Source organism: Heptranchias perlo, chromosome 11 (genome assembly GCF_035084215.1).
Source record: "Heptranchias perlo isolate sHepPer1 chromosome 11, sHepPer1.hap1, whole genome shotgun sequence".
NCBI classification, from domain to species: Eukaryota; Metazoa; Chordata; class Chondrichthyes; order Hexanchiformes; family Hexanchidae; genus Heptranchias; species Heptranchias perlo.
This window is the reverse complement of record NC_090335.1, coordinates 45604877-45623770: the sequence shown is the minus strand read 5'-3', so window position 1 is coordinate 45623770 and position 18894 is coordinate 45604877. Positions and strand designations below refer to the sequence as shown.

At 42.4% G+C, this 18894-nt stretch overlaps 1 protein-coding gene across 1 annotated transcript in view; it reads right to left on the bottom strand.

Moving 5' to 3' along the window:
- atg3 (autophagy related 3) overlaps positions 1 to 18894 on the bottom strand; it is a 51308-nt gene that overhangs the window by 20735 nt on the left and 11679 nt on the right. The window contains exons 2-6 of the mRNA XM_067992910.1: positions 12008 to 12049; positions 10840 to 10889; positions 9649 to 9719; positions 9229 to 9336; positions 8311 to 8448 (exon numbers count right to left, since the gene is read on the bottom strand). Coding sequence (XP_067849011.1) covers positions 8311 to 8448; positions 9229 to 9336; positions 9649 to 9719; positions 10840 to 10889; positions 12008 to 12049 — 409 coding nt within the window. The remainder of the gene's footprint in view (positions 1 to 8310; positions 8449 to 9228; positions 9337 to 9648; positions 9720 to 10839; positions 10890 to 12007; positions 12050 to 18894) is intronic.

Below are 18894 nucleotides of genomic sequence, written 5' to 3'. Positions count from 1 at the left end.
GGGTGCCAATCAAGCGGGCTGCTTTATCTTGGATGGTGTCGAGCTTCTTGAGTGTTGTTGGAGCTGCACTCATCCAGGCAAGTGGAGAGTATTCCATCACACTCCTGACTTGTGCCTTGTAGATGGTGGAAAGGCTTTGGGGAGTCAGGAGGTGAGTCACTCGCCGCAGAATACCCAGCCTCTGACCTGCTCTCGTAGCCACAGTATTTATATGGCTGGTCCAGTTAAGTTTCTGGTCAATGGTGACCCCCAGGATGTTGATGGTGGGGGATTCGGCGATGGTAATGCCGTTCAATGTCAAGGGGAGTTGGTTGGACTCTCTCTTGTTGGAGATGGTCATTGCCTGGCACTTATCTGGCGCGAATGTTACTTGCCACTTATGAGCCCAAGCCTGGATGTTCTCCAGGTCTTGCTGCATGCGGGATCGGACTGCTTCATTATCTGAGGGGTTGCGAATGGAACTGAACACTGTGCAGTCATCAGTGAACATCCCCATTTCTGACCTTATGATGGAGGGAAGGTCATTGATGAAGCAGCTGAAGATGGTTGGGCCTAGGACACATAAGGAAAGGGCATACAAAAAGGCAAAAAATGGCACAGATCCTGGTGAATGGGAAAGGTACAAAGATCAACAAAGGGTCACAAAACAGATAGTAAGGGCTACAAAAAGAGAGTATGAAAAGAAACTCGCAAGGGATATCAAAACCAATATGAAGAACTTTTATTGTTATATTAGGAAAAAGAGGGTGGTCAGGAGCAGTGTTGGCCCCTTAAAAACTGAAAGAGGGGATATTGTCATTGACAATGGGGAAATGGCGGACATGTTGATCAATTACTTTGCGTCAGTATTTACAGTCGAAAAAGAGGATAGCTTGCCGGAAATCCCAAGAAAACTAATATTGAATCGGGGACAGGGACTTGATAAAATTAACATCAGTAAAGCAACAGTAATGAAGAAAATAATAGAACTAAAGAGTGACAAATCCCCAGGACCAGATGGTTTCCATCCCAGGGTTTTAAAGGAAGTAGGTGAGCACATTGCGGATGCCCTAACTATAATCTTTCAAAGTTCTCTAGATTCAGGAACTGTCCCTCTAGATTGGAAAATTGCACATGTCACTCCGCTTTTTAAGAAAGGAGAGAGAGGGAAACCGGGGAATTATAGACCAGTTAGCCTAACATCTGTTGTGGGGAAAATGCTGGAGTCTATAATTAAGGATAGGGTAACTGAACACCTTGAGAATTTTCAGTTAATCGGAGAGAGCCAGCATGGATTTGTGAAAGGTAGGTCGTGCCTGACAATCCTGATTGAATTTTTTGAAGAGGTGACTAAAGTAGTGGACAGGGGATTGTCAATGGATGTTATTTATATGGACTTTCAGAAGGCATTTGATAAGGTCCCACATAAGAGACTGTTAGCTAAGATAGAAGCCCATGGGATCGAAGGAAAAGTACGGACTTGGTTAGGAAGTTGGCTGAGCGAAAGGCGACAGAGAGTAGGGATAATGGGTCGGTACTCACATTGACAGGATGTGACTAGTGGAGTCCCGCAGGGATCTGTCTTGGGGCCTCAATTATTCACAATATTTATTAACGACTTAGATGAAGGCATAGAAAGTCTCATATCTAAGTTTGCCGATGACACAAAGATTGGTGGCAGTGTAGATGAAAACATAAAATTACAAAGCGATATTGATAGATTAGTTGAATGGGCAAAACTGTGGCAAATGGAATTCAATGTAGACAAATGAGAGGTCATCCACATTGGATCAAAAAAGGATAGAACAGGGTACTTTCTAAATGGTAAAAAGTTAAAAACAGTGGATGTCCAAAGGGACTTAGGGGTTCAGGTACATAGATCATTGAAGTGTCATGAACAGGTGCAGAAAATAATCAAGAAGGCAAATGGAATGTTGGCCTTTATATCTAGCGGACTAGAGTACAAGGGGGCAGAAGTTATGCTGCAGCTATACAAAACCCTGGTTAGACCGCACCTGGAGTACTGTGAGCAGTTCTGGGCACCGCACCTTCGGAAGGACATATTGGCCTTGGAGGGAGTGCAGCGTAGGTTTACTAGAATGATACCCGGACTTCAAGGGCTAAGTTACGAGGAGAGAGTACACAAATTGGGGTTGTATTCTCTAGAGTTTCGAAGGTTAAGGGGTGATCTGATCGAAGTTTATAAGATATTAAGGGGAACAGATAGGGTGGATAGAGAGAAACTATTTCCGCTGGTTGGGGATTTTAGGAGTAGGGGGCACAGTCTAAAAATTAGAGCCAGACCTTTCAAGAACGAGATTAGAAAACATTTCTACACACAAAGGGTGTAGAAGTTTGGAACTCTCTTCCGCAAATGGCAATTGATACTAGCTCAATTGCTAAATTTAAATCTGAGATAGACAGCTTTTTGGCAACCAAAGGTATTAAGGGATATGGGTCAAAGGCAGGTATATGGAGTTCGATCACAGATCAGCCATGATCTTATCAAATGGCGGAGCAGGCACGAGGGGCTGAACGGCCTACTCCTGTTCCTATTTCCCCACATTATACTCCATCCGCCACCTTCTTGCCCACTCACTTAACCTGTCTATATCCCTTTGCAAACTCTGTGTTCTCCTCACAACTTACTTTCCCACCTAGCTTTGTATCGTCAGCAAACTTGGATATATTACACTCGGTCCCGTCATCTAAGTCATTAATGTATATTGTAAACAGCTGAGGCCCAAGCACTGATCCTTGCATCACCCCACTAGTTATAGCCTGCCAACCTGAAAATGACCCGTTTATTCCTACTCTCTGTTTTCTGTACGTTAACGAATCCTTTGTCCATGCTAATATATTAACCCCAACCCCATGAGCCCTTATCGTGTGTAACAACCTATTGTGTGTCACCTTATCGAAAGCCTTTTGAAAATCCAAATATACTACGTCCACTGGTTCCCCTTTAACTACCCTGCTAGTTACATCCTCAATAAACTCTAATAGATGTCAAACACAATTTCCCTTTCATAAAACCATGCTGACTCTGCCTAATTATATTATGATTTTCTAAGCACCCTATTACCATGTCCTTAATAATGGTTCCAGCATTTTCCCGACTACTGATGTTTTCTCTCTCCCTCCTTTCTTCAATAGTGGTGTTACATTGCTACCTTCTAATCCACTGGGACCGTTCTAGAATCTAGGGAATTTTGGAAGATCACAACTAACGCATCCACTATCTCTGCAGCAACCTCTTTTAAAACCCGAGGATGTCGGCCATCAGGTCCAGTGGATTTGTCAGCTTTTAGTCCCATTAATTTCTCCAGTACTTTTTCATAATGAATATTAATTACTTTAAGTTTCTCATTCTCATTAAACCCTTGGTTCCCGACTATTTCTGGTATGCTTTTTGTGTCTTCTACTGTGAAGACAGATACAAAATATTTGTTTAACGTCTCTGCCATTTCCTTATTCCCCATTATAATTTTTCCTGTCTCAGCCTCTAAGGGACCCTTGTTTACTTTCGCTACTCTCTTCCTTTTTACACACTTGTAGAAGCTCTTACAATCTGTTTTTATATTTCGTGCTAGTTTACTCTCATATTTTATTTTCTCCCTCTATCAATTTTTTGGTCATCCTTTGCTGGTTTCTAAAACTCTCCCAATCCTCAGGCTTACTATTCTTCTTGGCAACATTATAAGCCTCTTCTTTTAATCTAATACTATCCTTAACTTCTTTAGTTAGCCACAGATGGATCACTTTTCCCCTGGAGTTCTTATTTCTCAATGGAATGTATATTTGTTGAGATTTATGAACTATTTCTTTAAATGTTTGCCATTGCTTATCTACTGTCATAGCTTTTAATCTAATTTCCCAATCTACCGTAGCCAACTCACCCCTCATACCTATGTAATTGGCTTTATTTAAGTTTAAGACTCTAGTTTCTGACTTAAGTGCGTCACTCTCGAACACAACGTGAAATTATATCATATTATGATCACTCTTCCCCAGAGGATCCCTTACTATGAGATTACTAATTAACCTCATCTCATTATACAAGACAAGGTCTAAAATAGCCTATTCCCTGGTTGGTTCCACGATGTTTTGCTCTAGGAAACTGTTTTGAATGTAATCCATGAACTCATCCTCCAAACTAGAATCGTAGAATCATAGAAAATTTACAGCACAGAAGAAGGAGGCCATTCAGCCCATTGTGTCCGTGCCGGCTGAAAATGAGCCACCCATCCTAATCCTACTTTCTAGCACATGGTCTGTAGCCCTGTCGGTCACGGCACTTCAGGTGCACGTCCTGGCACTTTTTAAATGAGTTGAGGGTTTCTGCCTCTACCACCCTTTCAGGCAGTGAATTCCAGACCCCCACCACCCTCTGGGTGAAAACATTTTTCCTCAGCTCCCTCGAATCCTTCTACCAATCACTTTAAATCTATGCCCCCAGTTATTGACCTCTCTGCTAAGGGAAATAGGTCCTTCCTATCCAATCTATCTAGGCCCCTCATAACTTTGTACACCTCAATTAAATCACCCCTCAGCCTCCTCTCTTCCAAAGAGAACAACCCCAGCCTATCCAATCTTTCCACATAGCTAAAACTCTCCAGCCCTGACAACATCCTCGTAAATCTCCTCTGTACCCTCTTGAGTGTAATTACATCCTTCCTGTAATGTGGTGACCAGAACTGTACACAGTACTCAAGCTGTGGCCTAACCAGTGTTTTATACAGTTCCATCATAACCTCCCTGCTCTTATATTCTATGCCTCGGCCAATAAAGGAAAGTATTCCATATGCCTTCTTAACCACCGTCTCTACCTGTCCTGCTACCTTCAGGGATCTGTGGAGATGTACTCCAAGGTCCCTCACTTCCTGTACACCTTTCAGTATCCCCCCATTTATTGTGTACTCCCTTGCCTTGGTTGCCCTCCCCAAATGCATAACCGCACACTTCTCTGGATTGAATTTCATTTGCCACTTTTCTGCCCACCTGACCAGTTCACTGATATCTTCCTGCAGTCTACAGTTTTCCTCCTCACTAATCAACCACATGGCCAATTTTTGTATCATCTGCAAACTTCTTAGTCATGCCCCCTACATTTAAGTCCAAATCATTAACATATATCACAAAAAGCAAGGGACCTAGTACTGAGCCCTGCGGAAACCTAATGGAAACAGCCTTCCAGTCACAAAAATACTCGTCAACCATTAGCCTATGCTCCTGCCACTGAGCCAATTTTGGATCCAACTTGCCACTCTCCCTTGAATCCCATGGGCTTTTATTTTTTTTGACCAGTCTGCCATGTGGGACCTTGTCAAAAGCCTTGCTAAAATCCATGTAGACTACATCAAATGATCTACCCTCATCGACCCTCCTTATTACCTCCTCAAAAAATTCAATCAAGTTAGTCAGACATGACCTTCCCTTAACAAATCCTGCTGACTGTCCTTAATTAATCCATGCCTTTCTAAGTGACGGTTTATCCTGTCCCTCAGAATTGATTCCAATAATTTGCCCACCACTGAGGTTGGATTGACTGGCCTGTAATTACTCGGTCTATCTCTCGCTCCCTTTTTAAATAATGATACAATGTTAGCAGTCCTCCAATCCTCCGGCACTACCCCTGTATCCAGAGAGGATTGGAAAATGATGGTCAGGCCTCCACTATTTCCTCCTTTGCTTCTTTTAACAGCCTGGGGTGCACATTTCATCCAGCCCTGGTGATTTATCTACTTTCAAAGATGCTAATCCCCTTAATACTTCCTCTCTCACCAAGTTTATCCCATCCAATATTTCACATTCCTCCTCCTTAATTACAATGTCTGCATCGTCCTCCTCTTTTGTGAAGACACATGCAAAGTATTCATTAAGAACCATACCAACATCTTCCGCTTCCACACATAGATTACCTTTTTGGGCTCTAATAGGCCCTACTCTTTCCTTAGTTATCCTCTTGCTCTTAATATATTTATAAAACATCTTTGGGTTTTCCTTGACTTTACTTGCCAATATTTTTTTCATGCCCTCTCTGTTTTCCTAATTTCCTTTTAATTTCACCCTTGCACTTTCTATACTCCTCTAGGCTTTCTGTAGCACTGAATTCTCAGTGTCTGACATAAGCTTTCCATTTCTGCCTTATCTTATCCTGTATACTCCTTGACATCCGGGGGCTCTAGATTTGGCAGCCCCACCCTTTTTCTTTGTGGGAACATGTTTACTCTGCACCCCTTGAACGCCTCCCATTGCTCTGACGTTGATTTACCTTCAAGTAGCTGTTTCCAGTCCAATTTTGCTAAATCATTTCTTAGCTTAGTAAAATTGGCCTTTCCTTTGTCAAACTACTTTTGCCAATTTGATTTGTCCAGTCTATATGAAGATTAAAGTCCCCCACGATTAATGCATTACCTTTGTTAAAAGCTCCTTTTATTTCTTGATTAATACTCTGTCCAACAATATAGCTACTGTTAGAGGGCCTATGGACTAATCCCATCAATGTTTTCTGCCCCTTGTTATTTCTTATCTCCACCCATACTGATTCCAGTTCCCGATCTTCTGAGCAAAGATCCTTCCTCACTACTGTCCTTTATTATCAGGGCTTCACCCCCTCATTTTCCATTTTGTCTGTTTTTTCAAAACGTCAAGTACCCTGGAATATTTAGTTCCCAACCTTAGTCACCTTGCAACCAAGTCTGTGATGGCTATTAGATCAAACCCATTTATCTTTATTTCTGCCATTAATTCATCTATCTTGTTACGAATGCTTCGTACACTGAGATAAAGTGCCTTTAATTTTAACTTTTTACCATTTTTCCACGATTTGACCTTATTCGCTGATGCACTATTGTCGTTAAACTCTCTGTCCCTTTCAGTCACACTCTGCTTATCTTTACCCAAATTGCTACACTGCTCTAATGCCTTGACTTTTCTCTTCAGATTTCTAAATTTTCCCTCACCTGACCCCCCCCCCCCAACACTTTTTTTTAGTTTAAAGCCCTATCTACAGTCCTAGTTATTCGATTCACCAGGACATTGATCCCAGCCGGGTTTAAGTGGAGCCTGTCGCAACATAACAGCTCCCTCTTTCCCCACCTCTGAAGAAAACTCAAACCCTTTCTCAACAGGCTGGTGATCAATATTAATTATTTCCATCACAGGGTGCAATGGAAATGAAGAGCATCTCCCATGCTGTATGAGAAATTAACATTAACTTGCAATTATGTAGCACCTGTAACGCAGTAAAACATCCCAAGGCGCTTCACAGGAGCGTTATCAGACAAAAATTGACACCAAGCCAAAGAAGGCGACATTAGGACAGGTGACCAAACACTTGGCCAAAGAGGTAGGTTTTAAGCTGCATCTTAGGAGGAGAGAGAGAAGCAAAACCTATTGAAATGTTAATCTTATTTGACATCCCATTTTTACTGGCTATAGCTGTCAGATATTTATCTTCATGTCTTCTACTAGCCAATAATGATATCTGCTCTACTCACACCCTCTCATGACAAAAGGATGAAGAAATCCTAGCAGCCATAGTTTCTAAATGAAATCCCATCCCATTGACCAAGCTAAAATTTATATGCAAAATGTAACAAATAATTTATAACTTGATGCATGATGGAGCCCACGCCCATTACCCACCATGCAGCGGTTCAAGAAGGCGGCTCACCACCACCTTCTCAAGGGCAATTAGGGATGGGCAATAAATGCCGGCCTTGCCAGCGACGCCCACATCCCGTGAACGAATAAAAAAAAATACAAGCTCCCTGAACATCTATTTGATATGTAATTAGGGTGATATGATTCAAACATTTTTATCATGAAAATGTTTGCGGCACTTGACAATAACTTTTTTTGAAACTAAGGCTGAAATGAAGCTTCATTTCTCAAAGCACTATTTAAGATAAAACCTGTTTACAAGCAAGTAGATATTCACCAACAGTAAATACTGAACCTCTGCCAAATTTGTTCGTAATGCAGCAGGGTGTGAAAAATTAATTTGGCATTCTGGGCTCAGTAAAATACTACAGTGGACTATGGAACCTTTACAATCAGCAGAGGTTTTTACTCCCAATTGCTGACAAGTGACTTCTGCTTGCAACGGCACATATATGGACATCAGGTTCGACTGTGATATCCTCAATGGTTTAATAGCCACTCACTGTCTTGCACATGCATGAAGAATGACTACTTGAGCAAAATACTTGTGGGCCGCCAGTACCCATGAAACTGTATTCCAGCTAGAGTCAGTGCCTCCAAAAGGGAGAGAGTATTTTGAAAAGATTGCTATTTAGTATGAACAGAGGATAGTTGTGATCTCACCTTCCATGTCAGCTGCTTCTCCTTCATCATCGTCTTCCTCATTATCATCCATACATGCTGCGGTGCTCCCTATACACTTTGAGTTGTCTTTGCTTTCTAAAGTAATCTCTGTAACAGTTTCTGTCAATCCAGCAACACCTGCCGATGGAAGAAAAAACACAGCAAAGAAACAGATGGTGCCCTGTCAGACAAACTTTGCAATTCACAATGTCAGTAACAAAAAAAAAATCTTAAAAAATTTGAAAGATAACTGCACATTAGGTCAGGCTTATACATTAATAAAAATGGATTGGTGGGGGGGGGGGGGGTGGTGGGAAGTGATTATAATGATCTCATCTGGGGTTCAGACATGAGGTTTGTGGTGTTATTTGATGCTCTCAATTAGAGCTTCTTCTAATCACTCTTACCCAACCATTTTATTCTCTCCATGTTAGTCTTAAAAGCACAGCAAATCCTCATACTCAAACTTATCAATTAATGTGCTGGTACATTTTGTAGTACTGCAAGTACTACCAGCAAAGGAAACCCAAATGTACGAACAAATAAAGACATAGTCACCTTTACATTCTAAGGCAAATGGTTCAAAATCTGGTTAATTCACAGTTTAAGTACAAGAAAAAGAGTGGCTATAGAATAATGTCTCAAAAAGCTGCAGTTTACCAAGCTTTTTAGTATTTTAACAGCTAATTTTCGGCAAAACCAAGTAACAATTTGCGCAATTCTTATGTCCTTATAAACAAACGTATCCAGCACAAATACCAACTGAAGACTAGACTTTACTTGGGTCGACTGGTCCACAGTTCATCTTCTAAAGCAGTTTGTCAAATTACAAGTATCACAGTTTCAGACAGTTTTAGATTTGGTCTATTAACATTTTCAATGTGTAAACCATCCCTTTTTGATTTGATTTCATGATACCTGAATTATGAAAAGTATCCACCCATCCCCCATCACCATCATCCTCTTCAATGACTGCCTCAAATTCATCAGAGTACTCCATCTGTTTGCAGCGCTTATAGCAGGGAACTGTGGAAAGAGAGACTCTCGGTGAAACAGCACAACCAGCATTATTAGTTTACTGTACTTATCAAAACAAAACAAAAATAGTGCCAATGAGTTTGTTAAAACTACATAGTAAATTTTATTATGTAGATTTTATTACTTTGGTTTAGTTTAACAATATTGTTAGAATATTTAGTCAGTGAACAAGTGAAACATTTAGAATTAAATATGGTGCTCAGCAATATTTTAAATAGCAAGGAGACAGCGGTTCATAATGGTATATTGTGACTGTCTCAAAAAGTATAATTAATAAATTCTATATAAACAAACCCGTACCATTTCTAGTCACCAAAAACTGCTTTTCCTTGGGCAAGTAAGGTTTGACTTTGGCATCCTCCCCTGTTCCCCTAAAGAAAACAGTGGCACACAGATAACAATCAATTCATTATAAATGCACGTCATTATCTTATATTTATTAATTAAAGTGCAAGTATGCATTAGCAGTGTCTCAGGGTTACATTTTTAAAAAAAAACAAAATCTCAATTAAGTTTTGCTGCAAACCTGCTGTACTGCAAACAATAAGGTCCTCCTGGGCAGTAGAAGTGGGGCCCAGCCAAGGGTCATGCTTAGGCCTTGGTCTGGCCCCCCAAAAAACTTGACTGCAGCTGGTGGCCCAATTGCCTATTGGCTCCCTTGTGAAGCCACTTAGAAATTTCATGGTTGGACCTGGGCTCGCTGTTTTAACCCGAGTGGCAAACCTCTGCCATTTCTCCCGACTATCAAGATGCACCTACTGGACATACTTAAATCAGGAAACATACCCCGACCCCAATTATTCCAGCAGGGTCACAAGGGATTCCCAGTGGGCATATCCTGGTACTTAAAGATGAGATGCTGGCCCAATGATCTAAGCAAACCTTTCCTCACAGAAGTTTGCCTCAAGCACCAAGTGGAACTTTCTGTACAAAAAATTCTATATTGCATCACATTATTACAGTGTTTCTTAAATAAAAACAAAAACACAAATTAATTGAGTCACATTATGTTTTTTCTGACAATAAATGCCATTAACAATTGCACAGATCACTGCTTAAAAATATTTTAACGTTATTCTTTACTTGAACTTGTGGGGAAAGAAACTTGTTAGTGCCATTTTAAACAGAGAGACTAAATCCTAAAGTGAATATACCTTTGGCATAGTCGAGAAGCTAGTTATTGAGGAGTTGAAGACTTGAAACAGGCTATAAAGGATCTGATGCAGTAAGGAAGTAAAAAAACTGAGAACTGGAGATGGAAACTTAAATGCATTGATTTTACTTAAAAGATGCTTGTTTTTTCTTATAGTTTCCCAAAGCTGGAAAATAACTGGCAACTGGTTAAAATTTTCCAGCTCCAGTATACATGTATAAACAGGTTGCTATATAATTGGAAAAATACTTGGACCTAAACAAATTCCATTTATAATAGATCTAAATTTCAATTCTCAATTATTAATCTAATTTTACACCCTTCCATTATTCACTTACCATTGCCAAGTGGGACAGTGATGGACCAGATGATCTCCTGCTACCACAAACTGCAAAATAAAAAGGAAAAGGACACCCACAACATTAAGTATTTTTAACTGGAACAATCATATTTTGTTTTGAGGGCATTGTGAGAATGGTTCCATATTTCACACTGTAAACAATGTAAGTAAGAAAGGAGCATTACAGCCAATTGGAATTAATCATTTATTTTTAAAGTACTGTCTTTATTGGACTTGAATTTAGCATGGTATACAGGAAAATTATAGCAAACATATTCTAGTTTGAAAACAAGATCAATTTAATAGCCTGTAAGAACCGAGCCAGAAACAAATGTTCAGTAGATAAAAAGCATTAATTCTTTCACAAAACAGTCAAGATACAACACAAATTCCTGAGGAGTTCCAATCAGTTTATTGAATTATGTGAAAATTTTTCATGTAGCTCTAGCAACCAAGAGAAGTTACTAACTTATTCTGTGTTCATTTCCTGAATGTATTAAGATTGTAACAATGAAAAGGGAATTTAGTAATTCATTGCTTCATCTGACTGTCAAAGAAAAATTAATTTTAACCAAAGCAACCTTCAGCATATAGCATCCAACTAACAGCATTTTAAAAATAAACACATAGCTTTCTATACAAAACCCACTATATTTTGTCTGATCTCTACTGAAGTATCCTGTCTAAAGCTACACTAGGCACAGGAAATTATTGTGCATCATTTTAAAAGGAAGTCCATTGGAACAAACTTTCCAGATGTATTTCACAATCATATCTATACCAAAAGAAGAATTTTTAAAAATACAAGACTTGGTCAACTATTCTGTAAAATGGCTTAGATTTGGAGTTAGTTTTAGGTACAGCTGAAAAAAGGACTTCTTTTCCTGAGGCCACTTTCTGGCAACAAACTTGATACCCTGTCTAATGTCACAGCAACATTTTGGGCACAGAAGATGTGATTTATGAGGTGCATTTACAGCAAAAAAAATCTTACTAATCGTCTAAAATCAGAACAGCTTTTCTAAATCAAAACTCAGTTTGTTCTTTACTTAGCATTGGCATTGCTATTATAGATAAGATCATCTACTTGAATCAATGCACAGAAAGGGATGTATGACTTCGTTCATTAGCATTTAAACAACTTAGCAAGACCTCTCCACACTCACCTCCTCTGGGGTAATTACTCCAGTCTCCTTAAATTTTGACTCCTGCATTGAAACATTGGAGAAAATACACATTAATGATAGAAAAAAAAACAGGCCTCTTGCATTAACCAAGCTATTCCTCAATCAGCACAGTAGCTAACGTGAGGTAACTGCAATTCCATTGCCTCAATTTACTGGGCAGCAGAGGGAACTAAATTACACCCAAAGGCTAAAGAACTGTAGAAACAAATCATATTAGTATTCAATTGTTAGTTATACAGCTTGAAGAAGCTAAAAATCACTGCGCAGAAAGTGGTTTTAAAAGCAGTAGTCTGGATACTAAAATGTTACATGGCTTTTCAATACATCTAATTGCAATCCAACCTATATGTTCTCTGTGCATTACCTCATTGAATAGTGAAACACAGAAAGGTGTCTAACACTGTGTTGAAGCTTAACTATTCCAAACAAAAGGACACATCCAGTATGGTAACTTATTGCAATCACAATGGTGTTCTTAATCCAACAAAGTTTTATTTAATTTCAAAGGCTGGAGGTCTCAGGCAGTGATAATAGTCAAAGACAATCTGGATACCACAGCTGATGAAGAAAAAAGGGCTCACTAGTACAAAAGCAAGAAAGTTATGCTAAACTTTTATAAAATACTGGTTCGGCTGCATAGAATCATAGAATGGTTACAGCACGGAAGGAGGCCATTCGGCCTATCGAGTCTGTGCCGGCTCTCTGCATGAGCAATCCATCTAGTCCCACTCCCCTGCCCTTTTCCCAAAGTCCTGCAAATTTTTTCCCGACAAAGTACTTATCCAATTCCCTTTTGAAAGCCACGATTGAATCTGCCTCCACTACCCCCTCAGGCAGTGCATCCCAGATCATAACCACTCATTGAGTAAAAAGCTTTTCCTCATGTCACCTTTGGTTCTTTTGCCAATTACCTTAAATCTATGTCCTCTGGTTCTTGACCATTCAGGGACTGGGAACAGTTTCTCTCTATTTACTCTGTCTAGACCCTTCATGATTTTGAATACCTCTATCAAATCTCCTCTCAACTTTCTCTGCTCTAAGGGGAACAACCCCAGCTTCTCCAGTCGATCCACGTAACTAAAGTCCTCATCCCTGGAATCATTTGAGTAAACCTCTTCTACATCCTCTCTAAGGCCTTCATATCCTTCCTAGTGCTGTGCCCAGAACTGGACCCAATACTCCAGTTGTGGTCAAATCAGTGTTTTATAAAGGTTCATCATGACTTCCTTGCTTTTGTACTCTATGCCTCTATTTATAAAGCCCAGGATCCTGTATGCTTTCTCAACCTGCCCTGCCACCTTCAACGATTTGTGCACATATACCCCCAGATCCCTCTGTTCCTGTACCCCTTTTAGAATTGTGCCCTCTAGTTTATATTGCCTCTCTTCGTGCTTTCTACCAAAATGTATCACTTCGCACTTTTCTGCGTTAAATTTCATCTGCCACATGTCCGTCCATGCCTGTCTATGTCCTCTTGAAGTCTACCACTATCCTCCTCACTGTTCACAACACTTCCAAGTTTTGTGTCATCTGCAAATTTGGAAATTGTGCCCTGTACACCCAATTCAAAGTCATTAATATATATCAAAAAAAGCAGTGGTCCCAGTACCGACCCCTGGGGAACACCACTGTACACCTCCCTCCAGTCTCTCTCTTTCCTGTCACTTAGCCAATTTTGTATCCATGCTGCTTCTGCCCCTTTTATTCCATGGGCTTCAATTTTGATGACAAACCTATTATGTGGCACTTTATCAAACACCTTTTGGAAGTCCATATACACCACATCAACCGCATTGTCCTTATCAACCCTCTGTCACCTCATCAAAAAATTCAATTAAGTTAGTTAAACACGATTTGCCTTTAACAAATCCATGCTGGCTTTCCTTAGTTAATCCCCACTTGTCCAAGTGATTGTTAATTTTGTCCCGGATTATCGTTTCTAAAAGTTTTCCCACCACAGAGGTTAAACTGACTGACCTGTAGTTGCTGGGTTTATCCTTACACCCTTTTAAACAACGGTGTAACATTTGCGATTCTCCAGTCCTCTGGCATCACCCCCATATCCAAGGATGATTGGAAGATTATGGCCAGTACCTCCACAATTTCTATCCTTACTTCCCTCAGCAACCTAGGATGCATCCCGTCCAGACCGGGTAACTTATCTACTTTAAGCACAGCTAGACTTTCTAGTACCTCCTCCTTATCAATTTTTAGTCTATCAAGTATCTAGGGGTACGATAGCATAGTGGTTATGTTACTAGACTAGTAATTCAGAGGCCTGGACTAATAATCTGTGGAGGGATATGAGTTCAAATCCCGCCACGGCAGCTGGGGAAATTTAAATTCAATTAATTAAATAAAAAAAATCTGGAATTAAAAAAAAACTAGTATCAGTAATGGTGGCCATGAAACTACTGGATTGTCGTAAAAACCCATCTGGTTCACTAAAGTCCTTTAGGGAAGGAAACCTGCTGTCTTTACCTGGTCTGGCCTCTATGTGACTCCAGACCCACAGCAATGTGGTTGATTCTTAATTGCCCTCTGAAATGGCCTAGCAAGCCACTCGGTTGTAAAATCTCGCTAAAAAAAGTCATAAGAATAAAACCGGACAGACCACCCGGCATCGGACCACTAGGCACCGGACACCGGACACAACAAAGGCAAACCAAGCCCAGTCGACCCCGCAAAGTCCTCCTCACAAATATTTGGGGACTTGTGCCAACATTGGGAGAGCTGTCCCACAGACTTGTCAAGCAACAGCCTGACACAGCCATACTCACAGAATCATACCTTTCAGCCAACGTCCCAGACTCTTCCATCACCATCCCTGGGTATGTCCTGTCCCACCGGCAGGACAGACCAACCAGAGGTAGCGGTACAGTGATATACAGTCAGGAGGGAGTGGCTCTGGGAGTCCTCAACATTGACTCCGGACCCAATTAAATCTCATGGCATCAGGTCAAACATGGTCAAACCTGCTGATTACCACCTACTGTCCTCCTCCATGTTGAGCACCACTTGGATGGAAGCACTGAGGGTAGCAAGGGCACAGAATGTACTCTGGGTGGGGGACTTCAATGTCCACCACCAAGAATGGCTCGGTAGCACCACTACTGGCTGAGTCCTGAAGGACATAGCTGCCAGACTGGGTCTGTGGCAGGTGGTGAACGAATCAACACGAGGGAAAAACCTACTTGACCTCGTCCTTAATGATGGTGGAGTCCAGCACGTGAATGCAAAAGACAAGCGTTTGCAACCATCTTCAGCCACAAGTGCTGAGTGGATGATCTATCTCGGCCTCCTCCAGAGATCCCCAACATCACAGAAGCCAGACTTCAGCCAATTCGATTCACTCCACGTGATATCAAGAAACGGCTGAGTGCACTGGATACAGCAAAGGCTAAGGGCCCCGACAACATCCCGGCTGTGGTGCTGAAGGCTTGTGCTCCAGAACTAGCCGCGCCTCTAGCCAAACTGTTCCAGTAGAGCTACAACACTGGCATCTACCCGACAATGTAGAAAATTGCCCAGGTATGTCCTGTCCACAAAAAGCAGGACAAATCCAATCCGGCCAATTACCGCCCCATCAGCCTACTCTCAATCATCAGCAAAGTGATGGAAGGTGTCGTCGACAGTGCTAACAAGCGGCACTTACTCACCAGTAACCTACTCACCGATGCTCAGTTTGGGTTCCGCCAGGACCACTCGGCTCCAGACCTCATTACAGCCTTGGTCCAAACATGGACAAAAGAGCTGAATTCCAGAGGTGAGGTGAGGTGAGAGTGACTGCCCTTGACATCAAGGCAGCATTTGACAGAGTGTGGCACCAAGGAGCCCTAGTAAAATTGAAGTCAATGGGAATCAGGGGGAAAACTCTCCAGTGGCTGGAGTCACACCTAGCACAAAGGAAGATGGTAGTGGTTGTTGGAGGGCAATCATCTCAGCCCCAGGACATTGCTGCAAGAGTTCCTCAGGGCAGTGTCCTAGGCCCAACCATCTTCAGCTGCTTCATCAATGACCTTCCCTCCAGCATCAGGTCAGAAATGGGGATGTTTGCTGATGATTGCACAGTGTTCAGTTCCATTCGCAACCCCTCAGATAATGAAGCAGTCCGTGCCCGCAAGCAGAAATACCTGGACAACATCCAGGCTTGGGCTCATAAGTGGCAAGTAACATTCGTGCCAGACAAGTGCCAGGCAATGACCATCTCCAACAATTGTAAACAATTTTACAACACCAAGTTATAGTCCAACAATTTTATTTTAAAATCCACAACTTTCGGAGGCTTCCTCCTTCCTCAGGTGAATGTGGAACTGAAATCCTCGAACCTATCGCATTTATAAATCACAGAACAATGCCTGGTGATTACAGAGAGTCTTTTCAACTGCCCGTTGCCAAGGCAACCAAAGTGTTCAGACAGATAGGTGTTACCTACAGGTCCACCGAATATACAAACGGCCAGAACTAAAAAAACAGATGATGTGGAGATGCCAATTAAAAAAACAGAGCGAGAGAGGTAGAAACATAGAAAGATCCAGAAGGAAAAGACAGCAATTGACCCGTTATATTAAAAACAGATAACATTTGTTCGCTGGTGGGGTAACGTGTAGCGTGACATGAACCCAAGATCCCAGTTGAGGCCGTCCTCATGGGTGCGGAACTTGGCTATCAATTTCTGCTCGACGATTTTGCGTTGTCGAGTGTCTCGAAGGCCACCTTGGAGTACGCTTACCTGAAGGTCGGTGGCTGAACGTCCTTGACTGCTGAAGTGTTCCCCGACTGGGAGGGAATCCTCCTGTCTGGCGATTGTTGCGCGGTGTCCGTTCATCCGTTGTCGCAGCGTTTGCATGTTCTCGCCAATGTATGAGGTAGACAACGTTGGCCGAGTCACAGGAGTATGAACCATGCACCTGGTGGGTGGTGTCCTCTCGTGTGATGGTGGTATCTGTGTCGATGATCTGGCATGTCTTGCAGAGGTTACCGTGGCAGGGTTGTGTGGTGTCGTGGACGCTGTTCTCCTGAAAGCTGGGTAATTTGCTGCGAACGATAGTCTGTTTGAGGTTGGGTGGCTGTTTAAAGGCGAGTAGTGGAGGTGTGGGGATGGCCATAGCGAGGTGTTCGTCGTCATTGATGACATGTTGAAGGCTGCGGAGAACATGGCGTAGTTTCTCCCCTCCGGGGAAGTACTGGACGACGAAGGGTACTCTGTGTCCCGTGTTAGTCTTCTGAGGAGGTCTATGCGATTTTCGCTGTGGCCCGTCGGAACTGTCGATCGATGAGTCGAGCGTCATATCCCGTTCTTACTAGGGCGTCTTTCAGCGTCTGTAGGTGTCCATCGCATTCCTCCACGTCTGAGCAGACCGTGTATTCGCAGGGCCTGTCCATAAGGGATGGCCTCTTTGACGTGGTTAGGGTGGAAGCTGGAAAAGTGGAGCATCGTGAGGTTGTCCGTGGGCTTGCGGTAGAGTGAGGTGCTGAGGTGCCCGTCTTTGATGGAGATTCGTGTGTCCAAGAAAGAAACTGATTCTGAGGAGTAGTCCATGGTGAGCTTGATGGTGGGATGGAACTTGTTAATGTTATCGTGTAGTCTCTTTAGTGATTCTTCGCCGTGGGTCCACATTCACCTGAGGAAGGAGGAAGCCTCCGAAAGCTTGTGGATTTTAAAATAAAATTGTTGGACCATAACTTGGTGTTGTAAAATTGTTTACAACTGTCAACGCCAGTCCATCACCGGCATCTCCACATCACATCTCCAACAAGAGAGAGTCTAAGCACCTCCCCTTGACATTCAACGGCATTACCATCGCCGAATCCTCCACAATCATCATCCTGGGGGTCACCATTAACCAGAAACTTAACTGGACCAGCCACATAAACACTGTGGCTACAAGAGCAGGCTGGATATTCTGCGGCGAGTGACTCACCTCCTGACTCCCCAAAGTCTTTCCACCATCTACAAGACACAAGTCAGGAGTGTGATGGAATACTCTCCATTTGCCTGGATGAGTGCAGCTCCAACAACACTCAAGAAGCTCGACACCATCCAGGACAAAGCAGCCCGCTTGATTGTCATCCCATCCACCACCCTAAACATTTACTCCCTTCACCACCGGCGCACTGTGGCTGCAGTGTGTACCATCCACAGGATGCACTGCAGCAACTCACCAAGGCTTCTTCGACGGCACCTCCTAAACCCACGACCTCTACCACCTAGAAGGACAAGGGCAGCAGGCACATGGAAACACCAGCACCTGCACGTTCCCCTCCAAGTCACACACCATCCCGACTTGGAAATATATCGCCTTTCCTTCTTCGTCGCTGGGTCAAAATTCTGGAACTCCCTTCGTAACAGCACTGTGGGAGAACCTTCACTACACGGACTGCAGCGGTCCAAGAAAGCGGCTCACCACCACCTTCTCAAGGGCAATAAATGCTGGCCTCGCCAGCGACGCCCACATCCCATGAACGAATAATATTTTTAAAAAAAGAGTATCTCAACTACCTCTTCTGTGACTGTGATTTTGGCAGCATCTTCTTCTTGGTAAAGACAGATGCAAAGTAATCATTTCGTACCTCAGCCATGCCCTCTACCTCCATGCATAGATCTCCTTTTTGGTCCCACCCCTCCTCTTACTACCCGTTTACTGTATTTATGGCCTTAAGACGACTTTTCGATTCCCTTTTATGTTAGCCGCCAGTCCATTCTTATACTCTCTCTTTGCCCCTCATTTCCTTTTTCAGTTCCCCTCTGAACTTTCTGTATTCAGCCTGATTCTCACATGTATTATCAACCTGACATCTGTCATACACCCCTTTTTTCTGCTTCACCTTATTCTCTATCTCTTTCGTCATCCAGGGAGCTCTGG